The 27,264-nt window shown below is 42.9% G+C and overlaps 3 protein-coding genes across 6 annotated transcripts in view; 1 reads left to right on the forward strand and 2 right to left on the reverse strand.

Annotated features, from left to right (window-relative positions):
- Positions 1–23,040, forward strand: part of HNRNPAB (heterogeneous nuclear ribonucleoprotein A/B) — a 30,998-nt gene extending 7,958 nt beyond the window's left edge. For 2 of the 4 annotated variants that reach the window (XM_082489796.1, XM_082489800.1), the window contains one exon: positions 22,763–23,040. The gene's annotated coding sequence lies outside the window, so the exon portion shown is untranslated. Of the gene's footprint in view, positions 1–18,147; positions 18,851–22,762 lie in introns of those variants that run through there. The other 2 variants (XM_082489794.1, XM_082489798.1) reach the window with 2 other exon arrangements.
- Positions 1,853–10,827, reverse strand: PHYKPL (5-phosphohydroxy-L-lysine phospho-lyase). The gene is made up of 13 exons (XM_082489792.1): positions 10,751–10,827; positions 8,983–9,101; positions 8,007–8,166; positions 7,285–7,359; positions 6,341–6,428; positions 6,130–6,246; positions 5,822–5,904; positions 5,293–5,518; positions 4,868–5,022; positions 4,262–4,351; positions 3,916–4,046; positions 3,449–3,499; positions 1,853–2,036 (listed from the first exon to the last, which is right to left on the reverse strand). Exons 1-12 carry the CDS (start codon positions 10,807–10,809, stop codon positions 3,453–3,455), a joined length of 1,350 nt encoding a protein of 449 aa, XP_082345918.1. The 5' UTR covers positions 10,810–10,827; the 3' UTR covers positions 1,853–2,036; positions 3,449–3,452.
- COL23A1 (collagen type XXIII alpha 1 chain) overlaps positions 21,099–27,264 on the reverse strand; it is a gene marked incomplete at its 5' end in the record, with an annotated part of 201,626 nt that continues 195,460 nt past the window's right edge. The window contains 3 exons of the mRNA XM_082490172.1: positions 21,099–22,009; positions 25,031–25,108; positions 26,608–26,694. Of these exons, the coding sequence (XP_082346298.1) occupies positions 21,962–22,009; positions 25,031–25,108; positions 26,608–26,694 (213 nt within the window). The 3' untranslated portion in view covers positions 21,099–21,961. The remainder of the gene's footprint in view (positions 22,010–25,030; positions 25,109–26,607; positions 26,695–27,264) is intronic.

Here is a 27,264-nt window from a genome sequence, read left to right on the forward strand (position 1 = left end):
TGTACTGGTTGGTGGCTCATGTTGTAGACAAGCACAGAGGCTTGGCATAATGGCTCTGTTAGTGTCTGCATTGTAGGGCTCTGCTAGGAGAAGCCAGAGGCATAGGTTTCAGGTAGGGCATGGGAGTCTAGACAGCATGGCAGAAGGAAGCTAGGAGGTGTGCAAAAAGCTAGCTGCACTTCCTTCACGTTTCACTGTCTTGAGTCTGAGACTTCACAAGTTCTTGAAAGACAGGTTAGACAGACATTACATTACCAATGCAAAGTTTGAGTTTTTACAGCCTTTATGTGTATCAAAAAAAGGCTAAAGAAATTCCACTAAAGTTGTGTGAGGAAGTAAAAAAGCTGCCTCTAAAGAGTCATCTATTTCTCTAGAGATAAGTGACCAGCTAGAAATATGCTCTCCTTTTTTGACTGCTTTACCATTGTTTCAAGGCAATAACTACCATGTGATTTGCCTGTCTTGCTGCAGAATAGTCCCAATCTCAGATTTACAAATAAGTAGCAAGTGCTGCTGCACAAAAGTAAACTTCTAATCTTGGTTGCAGTAATCAATTTTGATTTTTCACTTTCCTTTTAAAGCTAAACCCCAACAATTTTTTTTCTTGTAATGAATTCTATTTGAACAAATGGGAACCAGAAGTGGAATCAAACCAAGTAACTAAGGCAAGACATAAACAGATGTTACAAGTGACCTTTTCCCTTTTTTTTAAAAAAGGGATGCAGCTATTCCTGCAGGGGACTGTAATATGCTGCTCCCTGCTGGCTGTACTTGAAAAGAAAAACTTCAGGTTAGAAATCTGTAAGACTTTTCTGGGGTTACGTGGAAATCTTGAATAAAAAGTTGAATCAGATTTAAATTTCCAGTTTTAAATCTCCAGTCTTTACAGCTGGAGTATTAACCTAATGCCCAACTTGCAAATAAAAAAAATGCAGACCACTGAAACAAATGAGTACAGTATTTAAAAGTATTACTGTCTCAAGATTTAAAATTGAAATGCTTTACTTCATTGCATACTATTACTTGTTTTCTTATGAAATAAGGGGTAGCAGAATATTTTTCTAGCAAACAGTTTGCTTTCCAACAGGAAATTTGCATAGTATCAGGACCATACTGCTGCAGTAATTCTGGCTAGTGTATTGTTTGTTAGCTGGCTGTGATGTTGGTGTTTTTTGGAAGCAGGTTCTCAGGTAATGCTTCCTTGACAAGGTGATGTGGCCTTAAGTAGAAATTGAGGACACTGGTACTTAAATGCAGAGCTGGCTTTCCCTTTCTTCTTTGCATGAATTGTTTGTGATACAAAGAACATGTAATTGCCTGGTTGAAAGCAAGGGCTTGGTACACAAGGTTGTTGCTTATGGCTGTAATGTACTCTTAAATTACTAATCCTACTTGGATATTTCTTGAGGACAGAGTATTTTGTAAGAACCGCTTTGGGAGCCATGGCCCTCAGCTGTCTGTTCCTCATGCATTTGATGTTAATGAATTTGGGACTGAAGTTTTTGACTTTACCTGGTCACTGAGACAGTTTGTTGAGTATAGGGCTACCAGGGACCTTGTTATGAAACTGGATACTGAAACTAGTCAGAGGAGCCTGGGAAGAACTGGGTGTACTGGCAGCTAGAATGGCATTTGCATAGGTAGCAGCAGATATTACAGAAAAAAAAAAAAAAACAACAAACAACCAACCAAAACCCAACAAACCATTGGCTCATCTTATGTTTCAAAAAGTCATAATCTGAAAGAGCACGAATTTAGAATATGTAGTTTATAAGTAGCTACTAGAAATATATTCCTTTATAATCAAGTTTAGCTATGCTGTTTTAAATAAAAGCCAATTCCACACTTCTGCCAGAGTTAAAACAAGCTCTTGTAAAATTTATTTCTTCTAAAGCTTTTACTAATAACAAGCTAACTGAAAATAACAAAATCAAAGGTAACTTACTGGTCTAAGACATGCTAGGATGAAGACTAAATGTGCGTTATTATAGTAGAATAATGTTTCTTAGTAGTAGATCTTGAACATTGTTTGAAACCTATGGAAAGAAAATAATGTTACTTTTTTTTGTAAAACCATCATTAAAAGGAATCTATTTCATTGCCTCATTTTTGCTTACATTATATGTAAGTGTCATACTAGTACTGTACTTAGTAAGAGGCTTTTTGCATTCTTGGTTTCCTGTAGAAAATAAAGGCATTTTTCTTGCTTAGTTTAGATTGCAGACAAGCACATTAAGTCACTAGACCTCTAAGTTAAACTGGCACTGTTGAGTAATCTTTCTGTTCTCAAGAATAAGTAGTACAAACAGCTGTATGTCTTTCCATTAACTTGCTAAATAAAATATTAACACATTTTTTCTCGTGCCTGCTATACTAATATTGCACTGAACTAAAAGCATGTTTCTCCTTAGCTCAGGGTCATAGCACTGTGAATCTAGTATGGTGGCTGAGGCCGCCAATGACTACATTGATTACAATGATTACATTAGGTACGTCCCTATCCATGTACCTAGAGGTTTACTGGGCACTCGGTTGTCTTTTAGTCAGAGCAGGTTGAAGAAATACTAACTGTACCAAAGGGTGGTGGTGTTAAATGTAAGTGTAAGCTGTGCTCATGAGTGTGTGGCAAAATCAGCTGCAGCTAGATGTTCTCTGTAAGCAAGCTATAGAGGGACCTCAACAGATAGTAAGATTTGCAAAGCTTGGCAGAGTTAAGAGGACTCAGTCTTAATAATGCTCACAAACTTCTGAGTACAGGGGTAAATTGATGTTTAAGCATAACAGCCATGAACCTGAAACGATCCTATGAAGTAGTCAAAAAAATGCTCAAGAGAACATTTGACTTTTATGTCACAGAAGACAATACTATTTCAAACAGGAGCTACAGTAGTAAAAGTACTGTTTATAGCTCTTCATAAAGCTGTTAGTGTAAGTGAAGGTTCCCAAGCTGTGGCATGCAGAATGTACAGTGCTTCCGCCCTTAAGGGCGGTTAAGGGGAGACTTGCTGAGCAATAGTTATGCAGCCGCAACAACTTCTGCGTGAAGACTTAAGTCACTGAGCAGCTAGCATAAAAGCTATGTTTCTGTCTTGATGTGCATGTCATTTGCATGCCAAGGATTAAACCCTGTCATTCTTAAAGCTTCCCAGACAAGCATAGCATGTTCTAGTGGTAGGCATTTCTAGGACATGTTAGACCTAGCTTGCAAACAAATGAATGCATACAGTGATCCTAGAAGTGTCAGACTTTGATAGAAGGTAGCTGTGAATGCCAGATGTACACAAGTCTGGTCCATGCATCTAGATTGCCAGAAATTCCTGCAAATTAATTTCAAGTAAAATCATCTCTGAGGAAACCTGGTTCTGCTCTACTGCCAGTGACAATGCTTGTGAAGTTATGTTTAGGAACCTTGGCTTTTAAATAGTAAAGGTTGAATATAAATAAATACCTGCTCAGGTAGTAGATGTTTTCTCTTGGTTTAGACATTCTTTTTCCATATCTGGAAAGAGAAAAATAGCAATTTAGAAAATTCATGACTTTGAAGACAAGTTTTTGGACTAACTTTGTTAATAAGGAGTGTGCAGAAGTTGTATAAAAAGATAAAGTGGCAAATATACACAGATTATGGCTGTCAAGAATGAAACTTTACCAGGTTTTACCAGTCCCCCTTGTTCAGATAAATAAACAACCTCTGCCAAACAAAGCCATTTTTAAAGGCATATGCATCTGTAGAGTAAGTAGTTTTGTTTGAGAATTTAAAACCAGAATAATTTAGAAGGGAAGGCTAAACTTGTGTGGACTAAGACTAAGTTTCCTATGTGCTCAGCATTGACCATCTTGGCTCTATCGTACTCAGCATTGACTTCAGGGTGGTCCAACAGCAACCCTCTGTAAAGCAGTTTTGATCTGTACTACCTGTTAGTAGTTTGTCAATTGTGTCCACAACGAATCTTGCATCTTCCATACTGAAGCACATTGGGGGCTTGAATTTAAGCACGTTTCTTCCTGGCCCATCTGTACTCAGTAGAATATATTCTTCCTTAAGTCTGAAAAGAGCAGTAACAAAAAAATTATGTTTACCTTTACACATACTGCAGAAAAACTTACAAGCATCAGCATGCAGGCTGTCCAGACAATGCCTTTCTGCAGTGACTGGTTTCTTTTTCTGCCAGTTGGCTATATTTTAACAACTATTGAGTGGCAAGGTTACTTTGTAATTGTGTGCTTGCCTTGCACATGGAGGACCTAATGGTTCGCTTACCTTGTTATTAGATACTCTGCCTCTGCTGTGGCTGGGGTCCTTTCTGCTTGATCCTTGATTAAGTCCACTCCAATGAATAAGCCAGAACCCCTTTAAAAGAAATAAAAATAGTCAGTCTGTCAGAATAAGGAACTGCAAGTGAACTAAAAAATTGAGAAGGGTTTTTGTGAGACCAAACCTTTACTGTATCAGAATTACTGATGTTTATTGGATAGTAATGGAACAGGTATTGGCGTTCTTAAGAAATGTAGTAATACAGTACAGACTTTTATCTGCTCAGAATGGCAGCACAGGACATGATGTTACGCATATTTTCCATACAGCTCATTAGTTCTGTTCTTTGTGCACTTGAAGCAAAAGTTGAAATAGGAAAGTGAATTCCTTCAGCAACTAATAAATCAATAAAGCAGTACTGGCCTAGAGTGGTAAAGTATATCAGACTTTTGATAAGCTCAAATTTGTTTTAATCTAATGCACAGCAGGCTGTTAATTTTTGCTTAAAACACAGATTTGATGAATTTCTTAAAACCACAGCAATTGGATTGAGTTTTTATGACTGACTGAACCAAACAAAAAGCAGCTGAAAATGTAAATAAGGCATCAAACCTGACATCACCGATGATGGGATGCTTGATTTTCTGCTCATTGAGTAGCTTCATCAGGAAGTTTCCTACTTCTGTGGCATGAGCCTGAAGGTGTTCCTTCTCAATCACATCTAACACAGCTAATCCAATCGCACATGAAACAGGGTTTCCTCCAAACTGAATTCAGGAAAGGAACATGCATAGCCATGGAAAGGGAAGAAAGATGCAATCTTGTCACTGAACACGTAGACTCAGTGATATACTGAGCATACTGGCATTTACATCAGATGGAGCCAGTAAATAGGAAGTTACGTACTAGAAAGACACAAATAATATATACAGTAACTATGTGGGTGATAAAGATTAATTAAAAATGTATGATTATCTAATTTTAATAATGCTTAGACTCCTGTAGAAAAAGGGAGTCTGGGGCAGCTTTTTACTTACTGTATTAAAATACTCTACTCCCGTGGCTGCAAACGCTTCTGCAATTTCTTTCGTTGTTGCTACACAGGCGAGAGGGTGCCCATTTCCTATGGGTTTCCCCATAGTGACGATGTCAGGTATAAAGTCTTCTCCCTGAAGCTGGAATGCCCAAAAGTGCTTGCCAACCCTGCCAAAGCCAACTTGAATTTCATCAGCAATAAATATACCTCCTGCCTTGTGCACGTGCCTGTAATATAACAGATTTTATTGTCTCTTAAGAGGAAACAGAACATAATATTTACTGTTTAAGAATTACATACAGAAAGCATTACTTAGCCAAACTTCAGGAAACAAACTTGTACAGGCAGATACTCTATATCTCATGTTCAGCAATAGGTCTTTGCCATACAAAGTTTACATTCTAACATGGAGGCATAAGCTACTTCCTGCTTATCAAGCTATATGCTACAGCAGGCAGAGGAATTCTCTATCATCTATATTTAGCAAGTATGTTAAATTCAAAAAGTTAAAATAATGAATGACCACTTACTCTGCAACCTTCTGAAAATAGCCTGCTGGTGGAATGATTTGACCACCCACACTTGGCAGAGATTCAGCAAAAAATGCAGCAATCTGAAACATATGTAGCATGTAATGTTTTGAACCCAATACAGAACAGTTGTGGAAATTGTGTTAACAATTAGCAAGCTTTTTGTCATTAGATGGTTCTTGCATGATTATGTGATCTTTGCTTTTTGCCAAGTCCATACCATTTAGCTCAGTAATCCTGAATGGCATTGACAGTCAGCCATGCTCATTTCTAAGGCAATACAAATGGGTAAGGAAATCACTTTTTACCTCTCTGCCTCTCTTATGCGCTTGCTCAATAATATTTTTCACTTCATTAGCATAGGCTGTTACTGAATCTTCATGGTCTTCTCTATAAAGTCCTCTGTACGTGTCTGGAACAGGAGCCTATGCAAAGGAACAGTATCCTGTATTCACTGTATCATAAATAAGACTTCATTAAATTTACAAGTAGTTAATAGTTACAGGGTGAAGTACATACCACGTGGACCCATTCCTTTTGTCCTTCTAGATTTCTGAATTTATATGGGCTTATGTCAATCAAGGATGTCAGATGTCCGTGGTAAGCACTTAAAAAACAATTAGCACAACTAAACAGTAATTTCCTCAATATCAAAAACTTCTTTAGGATTAGCATTACTGATGGCTAAAGAGTAGCTAGGCTCTGGCACCTGGTGGGAATACAGTCCCTTAAACTGAGAACACAATCTGCAGTTTCTATGAATCAGCTTAGTAGTATTTGGCTGGTTTGTTTGGTTTTTTTTTTTTTTTTTTTTTTTTTTTTTGCACATCTTGACTCTAAGGGATGCAGAGGGACAGTACTCCTTGTCACTGGTTTACTTGGGCCAGTGACTAGAATCACAGCAGTGTAAGTCACAAGCAGTACAACTGGAAGGGACACGTCTGGCCTACTTCTGACTAACCTCCAGTGATGGAGCTTGCAGTTTCTCTGGGCATCCCATTCTAATTTTTTACTATCTTTCACGGTAAAAGTTTTTCCCTATGTCTCATCAGAATTCCTTGGGTTTTAACTTATGTCTGTTGTCTCTTTTCCTGTCACCATACATCTTCAGGCCTGGCTCCATCTTTTCTGCACCTTCCCATTAGATAGTTGTAGTTGCAGTAAGATCTCCCTCTAGCCATCTCTTACAGCTGACAAAATCCAATTTTCTTAACCTCTCAACCCATTGTGGCAGGCCACTGCTGGCCTCCTTCTAGTACGTTAACATCTGTCATAGGCTGGAGAGCCCAACCTGGACACAGTTCTCTGGGCTGGTGTCACAAGTACTGAACAGTAGGAAAAATTACTTCCCTCGACTCTCTGGTTACAGCCTTCCTGTTACAGTGGGTTTTCAGAAATCATCCAGCCACAGACCAAAACCGAGCCTTGTACCCCACAGTGGATAAAACTGCCAATATACTTACTGGTCTAAAACTATAACGTCTTCATGTTTTGTATACTGTCGTGCCAGTCTTAGGGCAAGATCGTTAGCTTCAGATCTACAATTGAAAAATTTGTTAAGTGTTTCGTTGTGGATGTCATGAATTTTGACAACGCAATTTGCGTCTGCAGAAAACAGACTTGATACACTGTACCAGCAGATCCTTTAGTAATCAGCAGACATTAGGTAGGACTGTTCTGCAGAACAGAATCCCTCTTAAAAAGCTGGAGTACAGAAACAACTACTTTTAAAGCAGTTCCTTTTTTTTTTTTTTTTTTTTTGAGCTGTAGTTTGCCTGGGAATACACCCCCTTAAGCAGAAATAGATCATGTAACATCTGTTACATGTTTTTTGATGATAGAAGTAATTCCAAGTTCAGAAGACAAGTCATAGAAGCTAATATAGTAAAAATTTATGTAGTGTTTTGTAGTCATAGTCTGAGGCCCTATAAACATAATTAAACCCCTTCTTAAATAAAGCACTAGTTTAGCTTCCTGATAGTTTGCTAAACGTAAACTTCAGAATCATAGAAGTTCTAAAACAAACCACAATTTCTTCAAAAACCTCAAACCATGTTTTTTTGTCAATATATAGTCATCCACACCAGATCACACCCAAACCACCACAGCTGCTGCTAAGAGTATGATACTGGTCTGTATGTAACTAGTGAAAAACATAGTATCAATTATAATACACCCAACTTACCCAGAATTCAAAAAGTAAAAGATGCATAACTTCTCGGGTAGCGTTTTTGAAAGCCTCTCTGCATAATCGACCAAGTTGTCGTGAAGATAACGAGAATTTGTATTTAACAACTGATTTTGTTCATGGGCTGCTTTTACTATATCAGGGTGACAGTGTCCAACTGCAAGAGAGTGTGGAGAGTGGTTTGAGAGTTCTTCCGTATTATGCATGGTGTTCATTCGCATACTAACTTAAAGCTTATATTTCCCTAATAGTACAGAGCTATTATCACTGATGATCATATTTCATCAGTGGGGCAGTAACGATATCGTCAGCAGAAGACAATGTCAGTACACCTTGCAGGCTTTTTTAAAAAATGTACTTTTTCCCCCCTCTCAAAAGGTTTGAAGTTGTCTGCTACTGTACTTTGTTTGCTAAAACAAATAGTGTCTAATTTGATATTTGGATTTGACATGTAAATAATTTAGGGATTTGGGAATGTGCTGGTAAGCTTTAGCATCAAAGAATTATTAGCCCTGCCTAGGGTGTTAGTGACAGCACTGACCAGTTATGAGAGATTTCAAATACTGTAAGAAAGCAGCAGCTACCTCATCGTACTCAAATAAGGCACCACTGAGCAGTGGTCCTCCCACTGTAGCCTTAGCAGTGACTTACAAATGCAACAAACTGTTAAGCCGTTTGTTAGTTTTACAGTTAGGTGCTTTGCTTGAGCTTTTATGGAAAAAAAAATACTGCAAGTTTTAGACAAGTCTGTTTCTAGGAAGACAGAACAGGAAACACCTGCAAAGCCCATTAGTGCACACAGAAATCCAAACGTGAACCATAATTTCCCAAACTATGGGCTTGAGAGGTTTCTTCCACTTTTCCAGTTAAACAACCCCTCCTCCCAACACAATACAACAGTGGTAAAAAGTACTGATTGTTCCTTGTTCTGCTTAGGAAAACATGCTATCGAATAACATGACTTTTAACTTACCGTGAGCAACGTTGTTTATGCAGTCAAGGTATTGTCTTCCTTTCTCATCATACATATACTGGCCTTTTGCCTTTACAATCTTCACCGGATCATGAGAAAAAAACAGCTTGCAAGAAGAGCTATGGCAAGCATCAGAAAGCAAAATAAATCTTGGTGAATTCTAGAAGTCACATAGTTTATTTTGCTGGTAATATTTTCATTTAATCAAGAGAAAGACATTTCCCCAGTTTGCCAGCACGTGCCAACATCCTATTTCATGCCCCTAAACCAGATGGTGGGATGTGGAAGAGAACTTGTGCTCTAATCACAGCTAGGACTTAGCTCTATAGTTTCATCCAATCTTAACTGCAGTTCCTCACTGTCTGTGCTCTCTGCCCTTTGCGTTCTTGAAACCCTCTTTTGTGCTTTTCTCTCACCTTGTAGTTATTTTTATTCTATTCTTGCTATTCTTGTTAAGATCTCGATTTTCCAGGTAGCACGGTGTGGGCGGTTGTCAGTATAGCGCTTCCCTAACCTCAGCTGAAACCTTGTGTGATTTTATAAGTCTGAGTTTAGTGCGGTGCGTTTGTTTTGTTCTACTGTTTAAATAAATTGCCAAACAAGTAAAATTGAAACACATGTCTGCCTAAGTAGAAGTTGCAGAGATTTGACTCTGAAGGGCAATGCCAAACTTTCATGCTTAATTTAGTAAGATTGCTTATACAAAAATAAAACAATTTGACCGTAAATACAAAATCATTGTCAAACAAACAAGAAAAGATGATGATATATGGGAAACTGCCTCGCTATCCCTCCCCTGCAGGAATCCTGTACTTTCTGTGTGAGCTGGCAGTGGAATAGTAGAACAGTCGGTTTTTTCTAAGAGCTTATCCTGACTGCTCAGCGCTCGCAGAGGCTGGGGCTTTGTTCCCAGTGACAGAGCAAATCACTTACAAAAAGATTAAATACACCAAATGGTATTCTTCAGATTCACGTAATGGCACAATTCTAATTCTAGCAATTACTTTCAGCCCAACTTCTGGGTTCATAAAATATTTACAGATTAAAGCAGCCTTGATTTTGAATATATAAGGTACAACACGAAAGCACTCCCGCAGTTAAATACGTAGAGAGAGTTCCGCTGCTGTTCCTGGCAGCGGTCTACGCAATTACGAATTTTTTTGGTCAGCTGAAGCAGCGAGAAGTTTGAGCCCGAGTCTGGTCCTGATTCTATCAAACTGGGCAGACGTACGTTGTTAATTCTATCAGGTTTTTGGTGTCGCGACGAGTTTTCTGCGCGACAGGCGATACCCGAGGTCGGCCAGACCCTCTGCCCGGCCCGGCAGCGCCGCCCCAGCGCAGCCCCGCGCCGGCCTCCGGGCTGAGCTGACCTCAAACGCTTTACAAGCGGTTTAAACTTTAAACGAGCACGCTTGATATCCTACAGGTTTTCATACCGCCCCTCCTTAGCAAGCCGTAATGACTGTTAATTGCCCCCGTAAAACCAGGCTTCGCACGCTAGCGGCACCGACTGCCCCCGCCGTGTCGCTAGTTTCAACCCGCGGTCCCGGCGGGGCGGGAAGGCGGTTGCTGTAGCCCCGGGGCAACCGCGGGGGGCAACCGCGGCCGCCACCCGCCGCTGCCGACGTGCGGGGGAACGCGTGCGGGAGGCGGCCGGGTCGGGGCCGCCGGGGCCGGGTCGGGGCCGCCCGGCGGTGGCGCTCTCCCGGCCCGAGGGGCGGTGGCGGCGGTGGCACCGGCACTTCTCCACCCCTCCCGCGGTACTTACCCGATGCGGCGCCGCCGCAGGGCCAGGGTCTCCTGCCGGGAGCGCTCCGCCGGCCTCATGGCCGCTCTCGCCGCCTCGGGCCGGGCCGGGCCGGGGAGGGGCCGCCGCCCTCGGAGGGGCCGGGCCGGGGAGGGGCCGCCGCATTGGCGCCCCCTGGTGGCGCGGCGCCGCGCCGCCCCCGAGCGCCGGGGCCGCCGTGGGGCGGGTGGCGCCCGCGGGGGGAAAAAAAACAGGGGCCTTTCGCGGGGATTTGGGAGAAGCTGCAGAGGGACGCGTGGGCAGTGCCTGCCTCTGCTCCAGCCCCGCTGCGACCGGGTGCCTCCCCCATCGCAGCCCTCCACCCTCCCGAAACACAGCTTTAGGCAGGCGGATTTGGCAAGGAGTAGAATAGCGACTCACCGGTGCTTCGGGCTCCGCCGGCTGCGAGGCTGGACTGTGCGCCTAACAGCATCACGGGTGGTGGTGACTTCATCTCCCACGGTCCCACAGCGCAAATGGGGGAGAGGCTGCTGGCAGCTCACGTGGGAACTACCTCGCAGTGGTGTTCCACCAGTGGTGGTGGCATACGGCCCCACAGCCCACGCGGTTAGCAGGCACTGCAGAGGTAGTAACAGGTTTTTCAGGATCACTATTACAGCTACATCATAACACTCTCCCTTTTGAAATACTTACACATCGAGGAAGTTTCTTCTACAGTTGAAGATAATTTGAGGTGGCAGCCTAGCTGTTAAGAGTTCAACACATACTTCATTATTTAAGCAAAAGTAAACCCAAACCACGTCTATTGTTGTACTGTTGTGTTCGGTTGGTGACAGATAGGTAGACCTGACCGACTACTTAAGAGCCAGTTTGAGGACAGGCAATAGTTGGGATTAAAAGAGGAAAAGCTATCATCAGATTAGAATGGTCATTCCTCCGTTCCTGTTTGACTGCAATTACTTCAAGAAAAATAGGAAAATAAAGAACCAGAACAGGTGTTCTGGGTTAGGTTGAGTCCTCTGCCACTGCGAGTACTGTATCCCGTAACTGAGTTCATAAACTCATCAGGCCTCATTCTAAAATATGGCAGATTTTTTCTTCCTTCCAAGTACATGTTCACATTCTTTTCTGTTCAACTGACATCTGTTGAGACTAGAAAGTTAAGCAGACCCATTCAAAACTACACACTTGACAGACAACTTTGTTGACTATATAAGGCACCAATAGTTAGCTCTCATTGCAGTTATTTGATAAACACAGGAACAATTTTTGTGTAATATGGAGAATCCAAAACCAAACTGCTATGCACTTAAAATTAGATTGAACATAGCAAGTCATACTCAGTTCTGTAAAAGTCAGGTTTTCAGTAACAAAAGACAGTGGAGGAAAAGTTAATAATGGCTGTTAATCTTTATTTGAACTCTTGTCTGGTTAAGATATTTAGTAGCTATTTATAATAACAACCTGAACATTTACAATTTGGAAAGTTTATTCTTGGTTACAAATGCAGAGTTCATTATACATATTCACACAATTGTAAAAGCAATCTGTACAGAGAGACCATTTTTAAAAATCTAGTCTTTGCTTTTATTACAGAAAGCACAAGAAAAAATATTTTTGGAGGTCTCAAGCTAATGTACTGTCCATTACAGCTTTAAACTAGAAATACATGATGCAGTACTAATAATACCATTTTAACATGTTAAAACAATGGATAAGAAATACTGTTATTAATGCCTTCATTTTTAAAGTAGTTGTTCCCCAAAGAAATGAGTAAATAGAATACTTTTCATGGCACATACATGACTAAAAATCGCAGAGAGTTTGCAAATAGAGACGTTAAGTACATTTTCTGTATTTTTAATACCTATATATATTTCTTTTTAAAAAGGTGATACATTTTACAGAGATTTAGTCAGCTTTGTATAAAATACTATGTAAATACATTCAAAACAAAACTAATTTTCGCAAGGTGTCCGAACTGCACACACATGCGAATAGCCCTTTCTGCTCAGAACAGCCTTACTGGAGTGATGCAACCACTCACACAAATAAGGGACACTTGCATAACATGGTGTAGAGGATTAAGCCCTATCAGCATAATTTCAAAACAAATATGGACAGATAAAGCACACGTTGCACGTATTTTTCTAAACTGTATACAAATAAGTGAGATTTTCGTTTCGATTTTAAATACCAGCAGGTATAGTTTCTCAAATTACATTGTTTCAGAAATGCTAGCCAACATGCCAGTATAAAAATATTTCTATGTCCAAAGTAATTTAATGCGACAGAGCAGGTGGCTTTTAGTCTTGACTGTGGTATTTTGCACTGAATTTTTGCTAGATTGAATATTTTGATTTTTTTTTTTTAAAGATACCAGAAAAAAGAAGCCGAAATAGTAGTGCAGGAAGTTGCTACATTATGAAATTGTCTATAAAAAAGTGCACTCTGCCTATGAAACTAACCAGCAAACGCAACAGGACTCCAACTCTTATTCTCGCTGATAACAATTTACTACCTCTTCTGTCTGCTTAATTTGGAAACTCAGTGGGTAAACGTGGGTGCTTTGCTTTGCAAAACCAGGTCCTAATTTTTGGATATAATTGCAGAAATGGAAGTTGATATGCACCCACCTATACTTAATAACATCACGTAAAACGCACTTTTCAAACTTAAGCATACAATGCAGTGCTTAACAGTACATAAGAAAGCAGCAAGTGGTATTAGTGTCATTGGAACATCTCGGTTTTAAGTTTCTGTTTGTTAATATTTGCATTATATAAGAAACCACACACAGACACACAAGTGAGCTGACTGTTCCATGAAACTGCACAACTATGAGGCAACTTCTACCAGAACTTAGCAAACAGAGATTGATTGTTGTCCTAAGATGTAGGAAAACCGCAAATGTTAATAATGTATTTCTTATTCCACTCTGTTGTCAATAATGCCACTTCTTATGCATTGAAAACTCATGTTTCCCAGCTTTCCTGTGGTTTTCCCCCAGGCTCTCTACAGTAGTATAGAGTCACACAATCTATTAAGTCCTTCTTCCATTCATTTCTAAGTGGCAGGTTTTCGGCACTTACTTCAGCTGCGGATTAGGCAATACTTAGACATCCCTTTTGTTGTGCCATCTAATGGTACACAAGCATACGGAAAAGTTGCAGTAGTTCACCAGGGGACGTGAAAATACTAGAAGTAGTTTTTACCTTACAAATGCAAATGATAATCAAGGAAAGCAAAGTTTAGGAAATTGATTTTTTACTCACTGGTTTGCTTCAGTCTGCAAAAGATTCCCCAAAGTGGAGCTGTGAAGTATTTCAAACTGTACTGATTACGGTCAGATTCACGGCGGTGCCAGGGGCCCAATTAAAAAGCAGGTGGCTCCAGTAAGTGACAGTGAGATTGGACTAACTAGAGTAAGCAGATGTTTTGTTTTTTAAGTCACTATTGCAAATGGGTCCAAGAAATATTCTTACATAAATGCTGCCCTGTAAGGTTGCCAAGGTCAGCATATGCCACAGTGATGGCCTTGGCATGCTGAAGTGTCTTAAGCCTCTTGAAATCTATCCAAACACTTCACCTCTCACTTAAAAATCTTCCTGGTTAAACAACTGGAAGGCTGCCTGTGCTACTAAGCACGTCAGCAGATCCTTAACAGGTAAAACTCAGGAGCTTCAAATGAAATAAAGCAGTACCGAGGTTCTGGTCCATCCTTGGACACCTACTGAGGACGCTCCTAGCTATGCTAGTGCAAGTTGGAACCAAGCTCACTGATCTGAATTCAGCCAGATACCTGCAGTATTTGTCCAGGATAAGTGGTCTGGGGACATTTATATTTTTATAATTTCTTGTTATTAATAGTTTTGCATGTCTTAAATATAAATCCGCTGTCTGTAAATAATTCAAAGCTTCCGTGCTCTAAAATTTAAAAATGGAAACTTGACAGGTAACCTACTACAGATAGATTTTATTGGTATAATGCTTTAAATTGTCTGGGCAACAATGGGACTAAAAAACCCAAAAGAAGTCAGAATATGATGGTATTTCCCATGAAAGAAATACCAGATTTAGAAAAAAGATTTAATGTTTCTTATCTATGTGTTCCTGTTTTACAAATATCTATTCAAATCCTATAGTTACGCAAAGTGTGCCCATCCCTGCGTGTGCTGTCAATTAAGGGACAGTGCCACAGCATAAAATTTATGTAAAATTTGTCCTAGCATGAAATTTGTTTCTCTTTAAAAAAGATCTCCTCTAGAGGGCAGCATTAAATCAGTATTCAATGACCAGGAAACCTAAGCTCTAATACTCTTTTATAATATATACTAAATTTACAGGCTAATAAGGCACAGTTATATTGACCAAAGATGGTTATTTACTGTTACGATAAAGCTGGAAATTTCTGGCATCTTAATGTTCTAATTAAGCTATGCATTACAAATGGGTGAGTTCTTTCATTCTGGCCCAAGAGTTCGCTATATTTGGCTGACTGCAAAACCATGTGCTACGTATCAAAAATTCAGAGACAGCGGACACTGCAGACTGGGATCTTTGCTGGTGTAATCTCGTTCAGCGCTATTACAGCCAACACCGTCGGGCTCGGGGACAGCAGCTGAAAGGGGACACTGAGCTTGCATGCGGGGGGAAGAGAAGAAAGTAGCCAAACTAGAACACAGGCTTTCTGCTGCGAAAGCCCTGGTCATCGCAAACATGCTTCCTGGGTAGTGGGTTGCTATGGCAATCTTAAAAAACACGGGTAACGGCCCGTGTTGTTCTGCATGGATTACTTCCCATCATTGCATAGGATGGCATGAACTGCTTGAAACCTCAGCGCGCGTTTTACCGCTTTGCTTAAGGATTTCAAATACCGAGTTTATGAAATTACTGAAGACAAAAGCTCACCTAAATATTTCATCTATGGGTTTCCTAAAAAGAAAACACATCAGAAAGTCTGTTATCGTTAGAAGAAACATTCTTATTTTTAAATACACAGGAGAAAAATTCATACGGAAATAAATTCATCACCATTATATATACAGCAAGTGTTAGAAGCAGTGTATACAAGAAAGGCTGCTCCCCCATGAGAATAAAACAAAGCACAAGTGGCAGTGTCTTGATTTTTTTTTTGGTAGAAAAAAAACCAAACAAGCCAAAACCGAAATCCCAGTGCATTAAGGGTTGGAAACAGTTTTAGTTTGGAATCAGACTGGGTTTTCTCTGCCACCTGTTTCATAACCCAGAGAAAGATTCCTGAACTCGCTGGCCAAGCCGGTTTCAGCTGCAGAACTGTAATTAATCTCACCTGCCCCCATCAGCGCAGGCAAAATCATCGGGTTCACACTCTGGCAAGGGCCCCCTTGAGCTGCCAGCACCCTTCCAGCACTGCAGTTACTGACATGGGGGTTATTTGGCCATGTTCCCTTCACCCCAAATCCATTCCCCCCCAGAAGCTCTAGCGAGCGCTCCCCATGCTTGCAGTGGGGTGCAGCATCCCCACCACCCCTGGAGCACCCTGGGCCAGGACCGACACAACGGCAGTGAGCAGCAGCTCCGGCCACCGTCATCTTTTTTTGCATTTGCCATGTCTTGGGGCAAGGCAGCCCTGCCTGCAGACAGAGCCTTGGGGTTCAAAAACTTTTTAGGAGTTTCAAGTGAGTTGTTCTGCCATTAGGGACTCAGTTTGGGGAATTTTGCTTCCAAAATAGATTAGGCTGCAATACACGTTAGAGAGAGAATGTTGGTAGTAACAAGAAGGATGATCATTAGCTACAATTTTAAATAGAACAAACCTTAAAGAAAGCTGCTTATCGGCTGCTCCTGGGCAGCAGGCAGACATGGTTATCTTAACATCATGGAAATCACCGTGCTTTCACGGTTGGTTAAATTAGACTAAGGAATTTTGCTTTGTAAACTAGAAAACAAAGATAAAACATAAATTTGGCTGGGCTTCGGATTCCCCCAAGATCAGTAACTTAAGTGCGTTACCCAGAATGTCTACTGATGAATCCATGAAGCTAACATACTAAATATTTTAGTGATCAAGATGAATCAATTGCTCGGTCTCAGAGCAACCTACATTTCATAAGCATTAGCAACCTCCCTGTCAATCGTATTTATTGCTACTGACATCTAGTGGTAACATTTAGCTGCATTTCTGATATCTTGTACAACAATCTTACATTCTCTCAAACCAGCAAAAGAGAGCTGTTTCCTGGGGGCGGGGGGGGAGAAAATCGCTCTACGTTTTGTGAGAGGCTGAGATAATTACTGAGTTTTGAGCGAGACTGCCAGTACTACCTAATAGTAAAATTTATCTTTGTGAGCTATTTGCAAAACCACATAAACATTTTCATATGGAAGGAGAAAATAATCAACCGGTCTGGCATGAATTTGCTGAGCAAAGCACATCTTTTTGTAACTCTTCCCAATAAGATCATGACCGCTCCAAAACAATTCAGAGTTAAACAACCCACTCTTCTAAATACGTGTGTGTAGAAGGCACATAGAAGTCTGAACAGATTTCCTCTTGGGTGCTGTGCAATCGATAAAAAGTCAACAGTTCCTCTAATACAGTCTGTTGATCGGCACAATACGATTGGTAAGGAACAGCGAGTTCAGAATATAAAGGCCAAATGGACTGATCTCAGCTGAGGACTGGGGAGGACTCGGAGTGCGGGTCCCAGCCACAGCCTTGCCCAGGAGTTGGTCCCTGGCTCTGTTCCCAGGAGCTCTGCTTTCCATGGGTCTCAGCGGCTTTGGTGATGAAGAAGTCGGTAGGGTGGATGTACCACCAGCAGATCCTTGGGGATCTACTGGTTAGTTCCTCGTAGCTGACGTGGCAGTAGGCAGAGGATCCATACCTGCCAGCATTTCTCATGGAAATGACAGTGGCAGAAGTCCAGAGAAGCTCCCGCAGACGGGCCGCCGAGCGGTACGTGCGCAGTAAAGTCAGATGTCCTGAACATACCAGACCTGCTGCAGGTGTGTAGATGGATCTCCTTTGCGTGTGCGGCACTCGCCATGTTCAGGACGCAGAATAAAGCGATGCAGAGAGGACATTTGTGTAGGAGTTTTCAAGATGATCACTCAAAGGTTTGGCAGCTGAGGCGGTAGCGCTGATGGGTACAGATCCCGGCCGCGGTCCTGGGCTAGGAAGATAATTCTAGCCTTCCTCCTTGACCGGCATGGAAATGGCGTGAGTGGTCAAGGCTGTGCCTCGGGGACGGGGAAGAAAAACCACAGTTAAGAGGTTTAGTAGGTTCAAAAGAGTTCTCTTCCTTCATTACGAGCAAATGTCTTGGGTTCTGCGGCAGCAGAGGCTCTGCGTTGGGAGGGGGACGGCTGCCGTGCAGAGCGGCTAGAGCTATAGGTAAAGCACTCTTCTGGTATTCTGTATCAATGTTTTGCAGGCCTGGCAGTGGTCACAGTTGATGCCTACAAGCACTGGATATTCCACAAGTTGAAGACGGAATACTGACTTGTTTACCTGAAGATAATAGGACTTCGGGGTATTTCCTCAGAGAAAATATAAATTTTAATATAATTTCATAAGCTTTGGAGGTTAGCTTGTCTTGTAGCTTCAGTGATATCAAACTTCTTCAAGTAGGAGCTAGATAGAAAGCTGTTTAGTTTTTGCCAGCGTATGTAAAACAAGACTTTTCTATCTGCATTGTAGATTGTTTGTGGACACTTCCAGATTCTTGTGCTTTCTGCAGTCATTCTGGGGACTGAACTCTCATTGATATCGATAGAGGTTCCATGAACAGGACACGTGCAGGAATTTGAGTGTAGAAGCCCACAGCGTGGTTTGGAGTAGTGAATTGCTTTTAGTTTGGAGATGACTGGGGGAGATGGGAAGAGCAACTGTACGTTAAGGGAACAATTACAGATCATCTTCCCGGTGACGTCAATGAGAGATTTGCCTTCAACCTTCCACAAAAGAAGATTTTTAGCTTTAATTTGAGACAGTAAAGGGGTTTTTCAAAAGCACTAAAAGCCAGTGGGAGCTTGTTCAACCACTCCTTATGCCTTTAAAAACCCCTACACCAAAAGTGATAGCTAACAACATGAAATGGAAGTAAATAAAATGCATTTTCATTGCTGTTTTGAGTTACATAGTTCTTGTTTCTTGATTTGTTAGTTGATCTGAATTTACATTGATTGAATCTATATGGTGACCGAGAAAATGGTCAGTAACTGGTAAAGGTGCGAAGTATGGCCAGAAAGCAAGCAATGCGTAGGTGTAGACCCGAAGCAGCTAACAAAGACAGGTAGCAAAAGTTCACTGCCTACAGCCATAAATCTTTTATGTCCACGTCTACCAAGCTAGATGGCCATTTCAGCATTGACCAGCAGATAACAAACGCTCCCAGCTGACTAAAAGCATAAGCTCAAGGACAACTAGGACCCAGGCACAGATCAGAACTCCCAGACATCAATCAAACATCACCCTACCTGCGTGGAGCACTAAGCACGTTCTACTGTCCTTCAGAATATTGGAGCAAGAACTACCTTGCGCTAGGTTGGCTCGTACAGGGCAGGTTGCCCCTGGACGGTCACATCCCTCCCTCAAGTCCTCTCTAAGCCCTAAGAAAGCCAGTGGAACAAGGATCTAACAGAAGGTTTGGATCTACTCAGTACACCAAAAATGAGTCCCTTCTGTATTCTCGAAGATCAAGGCCACAAAGAGCCCTTACGTCATCCGGTTTGATACTACGGTCAGGCTCTTAATTTCACTGAGGACTCCTACCCAGAGCCCAGCAACTTGTATCGGGCTCAAGTATTTCCTCCAGAAATGATCTGTTGAATCAAAAAGGCATTACAGCGATGGGGATTACATCACTGGTCTGGTTAGGATTAGCCCGTCTCACCATTAAAAATCCATGGCTTACTTGATTTGATTTTGTGTAGTTTCAGCTTCCGCACGTTGGATGGATATTTGTACATCCTTCTCTGTTCAATTTAAGAACTTGTTAATTTAAAGCATCTCCTCCCTGTAAAGGAATCTGATTGCCTCTTGATCTTCATTGTAAGCTGAACAGACTCAGCTGTAAGCCATTTTCTTCTTCCCTGAAATAATTTTTTATGGCCTTTTACTGTACAATCTCAATTTTTTTCAACATCTTTAAAAGTATGAAGACTGGAATAGTTTGCAAATTTTTAATTGATCTCACTTAATGCCATACGCAGGTATCAAAATCGTAATCCTCCTTTTATTCATTACCCTGCTCTGTGTGGGATGTGCCCGGGATGAGATAATTTAAAAAAGATCCAAAAAGGGGAGAGAAGGAAGAGTACAAGAGCAGCGTGCAGAGTTACAGAGTTTACAGTTAAAATCACGTAAACCAAGAAAAATCAAACACAAATTGAACCCTACAAACCAAGACAATTAAATACTCCAAACTCCCAAGTTTTGGGAACCCCAACAGCAACATTGTGTGCTGTGTTATTTTAAAAAAAAAAAAAAAAAAAAAAAAAAAAAAGGCTTCAGCAGAGCACTCCGCATCCTGCAACTCTCTATGCTCAAAGTATTACTGGGATTTTGCGTTTTGAAGTTTTGCAGTGGAGATTTCTTGGGGAATTTGGGTTCCACAGTAACAAAGCACTTGTACATCTTCAGCCACAGCACCAAAACATGACCCAGAGGTGCTTCCTCTTGGGGGAAAAAAAAAAAAAAGGCGCTTTTCTTGATAGTAGTGGAAATATCCACAGGTAGTTAAGGTTGTTCTGTTTAGCCAAAAAATTGCTATTTCCATCATATCAACAGCGGGTAGCAACAAATGGAGGTTGGCTTTGTTTCCTCTGCAAGTCCTTCTCTTGTTTGCCCAGATGGAATACAGCAGCTTCTCATTTCTAGGGCTGCATCCTTCTTTTCTTCTTTGTTTTCAGCCAGGTTTTTTCACCCTTTTAAATGTGCGTGGGCAATGCAAACACAGAGTTGAGAGCCAAATTAGGGTAGGGATTTCTCCCTCCTTCATGCGAATAAGGCACACGAGGCAACACGCTGTCTCAGTACTGTTAGTTCCCGCAGCCACGTTAGCAGTGAATACTGGTCATTCCCAGCTACTGTCATTGGTACCTTTATCAAATCCTGATGTTATCATGCGTATCTTACAGGTTTGGGAGCTTTACAATATTTTCAAAGTCCGTAAATGACAGAATCCAGTATAAAAAAAGGTCAATATATTACTGTTGAAAGGGTTTTTTTTTTTTCCTTTTTTTATACAAAAATTAAAAAGATCAAAATATATCACATTATTTACATATTGTGCTTCATGCTTAGAGATCACTGAAAAAGAACACACAGACAAAGATTTTAATCAAAGAGAAACGGTCCATTCATTATGCTTACTAATCTTATTGTTAATGCTCTAAGGATTGGCATTCCGATTTCTTTTCATATTAACAGCACACCCAAACGACTCACCGTAGAATTAAACTTTTACACGCTAAGGGCGTGCTCACATCCTAACCAAGGGTTTGCAACCAGTTAGTAACGAGCTGGCTATTAACTCGCTCTGTGTCCACATACCACATGCTTGAAACGGGGTTAGTAATTCCACTCGGCTTCAGTGTCGTACCCTTGTCGGAGAATGAGGTTACAGCGTCCTCCCACGAGTCTGGATCAAATCCTCATCTTACGGAGGGACACATACCTCTCTCGTTCTCCTGGGCTGCCTTTGGCACTTCCACCCCCGGCTCTCCCAGGTGTGTGAGACAGTACCAATTACCTGACCGCGTCCACCCCGATTTACTGATTTGGGCACCGAAGCAGCGTAGTGGTTGTGGATTATAATTACAACGGCAGAAGAGTCTTTGTTTGGAGATAAGTATTTTGTAATTCTGCGAGAAAGGGGGAGCCCGCCGGAAAAAGTCTCAGCTAGAGGGTATGGTCTCAGTCCCCCGAGCGTGAGCGGTTCCTAAACTGCCTGAGCCATAATAAAGCCGAGCCTGAGCAAGCCGGGAAAAAAGGCATTGCTACCGACGATATGAACGAGAACGGCTTTTCGCGCAGAGCCAGTTTTTGGAGCGGTGTTCCTAGCACCGGGCTACAGCTGTGGGGGACAAGACACGAAGCGAGATGGAATCCGGCTCTCCCAGGGCACGGCGTTACGTCTGCCAGCCATATGGCCTGGCGCTTAAAGGCAGGGCAGCGGTACCACCAACCACCGTGCAGCAAACAAAATTAGTCAGGACCTGCTCAAGGATACGCAGTTATTATTACTACTGTACCTTATGCCAACATCCTGCTACTGGCAGTCCGTCTGGTCCCTGCAAAATTGAATTTACAGATTTAGCTTTTGTTGATGGTGACTTAAGCGTCAGACCCCCAAAACCCGAAGCTCCGTCTTCACAACAGTGAAAGGTTTAGCAGCACCGTTAATTACCATGCAAAACCCATTTACTGTATATGCACAACAATAAATAGGCAGGCGACGTAATCTTTGTGTCACACACAACACAAAATTAAATACACCCCAGGGTAAAAAAAAATAAAAAAATTACACTTTCTTTTTCCTTTAAACAAAAAAGAAAATGCGAACAAATACAAAATTTAAAACCACAGTTAAGTAACTTCATAATCTGCTTTATAGGGTAGTGTTTTTTGCAATCAGACGTATATATGGAAAGCATGATGTGGAAATGTATTTTTTGTTAATATGCGCTTTTCAGTTTGGAGGTGGTGATGTAAATTTTTTTTTTCTGCCTGATGTCCTAATTGTGTTAAATTTGATCCTGCAGTACTTAGTTTCTTTAAGAAATCTTGAGTTGCTGAACTGATTGAAATAGGGTGAGTTGTGGACTGTGCCAGAGGGAGTGAAAATATTTGTCTTTTTCTGATGGAGATACAAGAAACGTAACAGAAAATCTGAAAGCCAGAAGAGCTTTCTTACCGGGAGGAAAACACTGAAAAGGAAGGAGCCCCTTAGAAGAGAAATGGACTATGTATGACCAACCCTTTCAAGATACTTTAGAAGAAATAGCTGCCTTCAGCTGCCTTTTCTGATGCTGGATTTTTTTCAGGCTCTTGGATCTCTGATGGCACGAATTCCTGCATGTGGAGCTACAGAGAGCGCACATGCACTGACCCTTCCCTCAGAGCCACCTCCAAATTGCCCAGGGGTGGGAAGCCACGAGGACGCGTATGCAGTGGAGATAACGGCTAGTGCAAATAGAGGTCAAAATGCATTTTTACTTTTTTTTTTTTTTTTTTTTTACTGTAAATGTCAGTCATCACATTTTTTGTATTCTGTATTGATTTTATATGTAAAATAGCCTATGCCCAATAAACCAGACGCAGTGAAGTAAGGTTTCCCTCTCCAGCTACTCATAGTGTAACAGGTCGAGTTATTTTCCACACGCTGTCCTATAACATTAGTTAGGAAGCACACACTTTTTTCTGCTGACACCAGTAAATATTTTGGTCTATAACTATTCATAAAAAAAAAAAAAAAAGCGCAACTTGTACATTTGCCAGAGTTGTCGGGGGGTGAAGGGTAAAGGGGACGAGGCACAGAGCAGTTGTTTGATCCAGAGGGATCCTGACCCACGGGTAAAGCGCATCCTAACACCCATAGTCACGGGGCTGATTTCTGCCCTGGGTTTTTTCTCCTTCCCGGGCGCTCCAAATACTTCTTTTGGTTTTCACAAAACTCCACGCCTTTCTACCACGTTTCGCTCGAGTGATTCCAAAATGACTTGTCAATGAAAAAGAGCTTTGCAACCTGCACGTAAGGCTCATGGGCTGAAAGCCGTCGCCAAGACCCCGGCGAGCCTCCACCGCACGGTGGGCTGGAGAAGGAAGCCGGCGCTCCCAGCCAACGCGCAGCTAACCCTCACGCACGTAAGCGAGAAGACGTGCAAGTGCTTAACGAACTCGTCACGCAGTAGTTACATATTGGAGAAATCACCTACTGCGGTTTACGATGCCTTCAACACCAATAGGTCTTGTTTTTGCTATAGAGTTAAGATGGGAGATACTGGGTAAATACAACATCTCCGGGGAGTAAATACGAAGACTTGAAGCGGGCCTGCTGCTAGTAATTGGTTTCTTTGACACATATGAAAGTAATTTAACTTTTTGAAAGAGAGACGGCTTACTGCCCTTTTGTTTCTCTGAAGACAACTGCAAATCATCTAACATGCAGCATTTTCTATAGTTAAAAAAATGGAAATAAAACAATGACCTCTTTTAGCTAGTCGTGCGGATCCCTTTCGGGGAGCAGAGCGTGAACCTTCCTGCATCAGCGTTGGACTTCAACCTGAGCTCTGCAGGGAGAGCTACGTGCTGACCCAGCAAACGCCCTTCTTATGCCCAGAGTGCGGGTGACCCCCTCCAGCCGCCGCTCCGCAGAACTGGCCGGTCATCTGGGGAAAGCTTTTCAAAAGCCAGCTGGGAGTCAGACTCCCTGGGCTGCAGCAGCACAGGCATGAGGGCAACCAAACTGGGCCAGAGGTACTGAGAGACACCAGAACTAATTTTTAGCATCTGTTAGCCTAGAATGGTTAGAGTTGGAAGGGACCTTAACGGCCATCTAGTTCTGCTTCCCTGCCCTGGGCAGGGACACCTCCCCCCAGCCCAGGTTGCTCCAAGCCCCGTCCAACCTGGCCTTGAACACCTCCAGGGATGGGGCATCCACAGCTTCTCTGGGCAACCTGTGCCAGGGGTTCACCACCCTCACAGTCATGAATTTCTTCCCAATATCTAATCTAAATCTCCCCTCTTTCAGTTTAAAACTGTTCCCCCTCATCCTATCACCACACTCCCTGATCAAGAGTCCCTCCCCACCTTTCCTGGAGCCCCTTTAGGAACTGGAAGGGGCTACAAGGTCTCCCCAGAGCCTTCTCTTCTCCAGGCTGAACAACCCCAACTCAGCCTGTCCTCCCAGCAGAGGGGCTCCAGCCCTCCGATCATCTTCACGGCCCTCCTCTGGACTTGCTCCAACAGGTCCACATCCTTCTGATGTTGGGTGCCCAGAGCTGGGCGCAGTACTCCAGGTGGGGCCTCACCAGAGCGGAGCAGAGGGGCAGGCCCAGAATCATAAAGAGGCAAACAACCCCTGCGTGATGTCCCATCGCTAACACTCCTTATCTAAAGTAATTTTAAGTGGGAGGAAGAAGGCACAACGCACTGGTGTCCTTCCCCGAGTGCCAAAGTGAAACATCTTGTTCCAGCTCTGCTGCCTTCTGTCCTCCCTCTCCCTGGAGGGATTCGCTCCTGGGGACGGGGCTTGGCCACAGCAGAGACACACACACAAGCCATGCGAGAAAGAAAGCGAGCAGATACTGTACCAACGGGCAGGGCACGCTCACCCCCACCGGGGCAGGTACCCCTGGGTCCCCTTTGCTGCCCGCAACGCTACGATCTCCCTGTTTGAAAAAATAACTGCTTGTTGAGAATGATAAAGGACGGGAGTTACTCAAACAGACACCCGTTTTTCAGCAGAAGGGGAGGTGGAGAAGGAGGAGGAGGAGGAGGACGGGTCTAGAACTTTAGATCTCCATTTCTGATGGCACAGCAAGTCAGCAGAGTTGTTTTACAGTAGAGGATTCACAGACACGTAGAGTCTGTCATCTGGGAAAGATCTTCTATACACAAACCAGAGGTTCAGGTTCGTAACAGCGCAGTGCAAAAGATAAGGGTTAAATCATCCAGCGTGTTGTGGGAGGAAAGGTGATCCATCAGAAAAGAAAGAATTAATTGTAGTTCACATTCAATCTCCGAGCAAAATAAAGCATATTGACTGAAGGAGCGTTTTACTGGTACAGTGGGGCTGTACGGCAGCTCCGATTGCCGCAGCTGTGCTGGCAGGGTGAGAAAAAGGCACACATTTAGAAAAGAAATGGGTTTTTTGGAGCACGTACCTGGCACTACTAGTTGGGTGCAGCTGAACTAGGGGCTAACAACTACGTTTAAGTAGTTTTAGTTCAATAATTGATACGAATCACACTCTCATCCTGCAGCCTCAAAGCATTTTATGGAAAGGATCTCTCTGGTTTTAGTCATTAGATTATATGAAAAATAGTAATGAAAAGGAGATAAATTTTACCAGGCCAAATGACATCTTATATACCAGTATGGCTTGTTTTCTTTTTTTTTTTTTTTTTGTCCACTGGGCCCTAGCAAAGGAAGGAGAGGTTCTAGAAGTGGACTTGGGAGATCCACCTCCCTCAGGCTCCAACGCCCAGGAGGTTCCCTGGAAAGCCTCTGGTACCCGCTGCACAGCGGTGGCCTGGGATGTGCCTGAGAAGGGACAGATCAGAGCGTGAGCTGCTGTCTCGGGTGGAGAATCACAGGGAGGTCTCTTCTCCCGGAGGCTCTTCTTGGCAGCCTGGGGAGCTCCAGCTCATACATAGCTGATCTCTGGCAGCACTAAGACGTTATCACCTCCATCCCGCTTCCCCACGGGGAGAGCTAGAGCCGGGCTCATCCCGTGCTGAGTTTGCAGAGACAAAGGGATGGAGCTGACCTTGTTTTTCAAATCTCCTCCCATCCACTGCACTGAGCGACTCCCCAATTTCAAACATACTCAAAAGCCAGGCCGGCAGCTTCACCAGGGCACGCTATCTCCCGAAGAGAAGCCCATTGTTCCCCACTACAATAAGAAGGTCTTTCCACAAAGATTCTTTATTTTTACTGCTGTGGCTTGTTCCCATCTGGCCAGAGAGGAGCCCTTACAGCCAGCAGTGAACTTCCAGCAGCGCAGATAAAACAAACCATTAAGAAAAGTGAGAAAACAATAACCATCTGCTCTGATTTACTGCGAAATGAAGAACTACCAAACCCTCCCTCTCCCTTTCCCTGGCTGCGAAGCCGCGTCCCCCTTCCCGGCACCGCGCGCTTGGAACGAGTGAAAGAAGAGACGTACCACAGGACAAGGCTGATCCAGTCCGGGAGGGCCGGGCTCCCCCTTCTGCCCTTTGGCTCCTTTTCTCCCCGGTATTCCTCGCTCACCCTGTTGGCACGACAGGAAAATATGAGGAAGAAGAGGGGAAACACCTGAGCTTTAACGCGCACAGCACAGCCGAGTCCCCCACCTCGCCTGGAGCGGGGACGTTTGCACCAGGCTAACCTCAACCGAGTAATGAAATCGCCGTGAAAAATCTGCCGTTAAAGCTGGGTGGAGATATTTTAATAGATATTTTTATAACAGAATGACTAAACGACCGGTTTCTGCTAGAAACCAGGTCGGTATCTGAGAGTAAGTGGGAGCAGCAGCTTCCAGCCCTGCCCTGCGCTCGGCTGGGCTCCGGCCTCCGACTGGGCACCCCTTTATTTAAGGATCCCTGTAACAAAACCTTGGACTTGGATCCATTGTCAAGGTCTATAAACCCAAACCAGTGATTCTTCACAAGCCGGAGCTGTCAGGCTGCTCCACGTCCCCACAATGGTTGTGCCGGGGGGGGCGAGAGACTTGCAGAAAGCACTTCCAAGGGGGTGGGAATTAGTGCGTGTCCTGCCCTACGCTGGGACCGTGCAAATACTTCTGCCACAGAAAAGGCCTCACAGCAGCGCCCCGAGAAAC

This window comes from Vanellus vanellus (genome assembly GCF_965231255.1).
Source record: "Vanellus vanellus genome assembly, chromosome: 13".
Lineage (NCBI taxonomy): Eukaryota > Metazoa > Chordata > Aves > Charadriiformes > Charadriidae > Vanellus > Vanellus vanellus.

Bases quoted from the DNA above. Each gene is read 5' to 3' on its own strand.
- PHYKPL (XM_082489792.1), bottom strand. From the start codon at position 10,809: ATGAGGCCGGCGGAGCGCTCCCGGCAGGAGACCCTGGCCCTGCGGCGG. The intron at 5,519-5,821 runs GTAAGTGGTCAT...GTTATATTACAG, and splicing joins TATTTTCAGAAGGTTGCAGA to GCACGTGCACAAGGCAGGAG. The intron at 3,500-3,915 runs GTAGTACAGATC...TTCTCTTTCCAG, and splicing joins AATTGACAAACTACTAACAG to ATATGGAAAAAGAATGTCTA.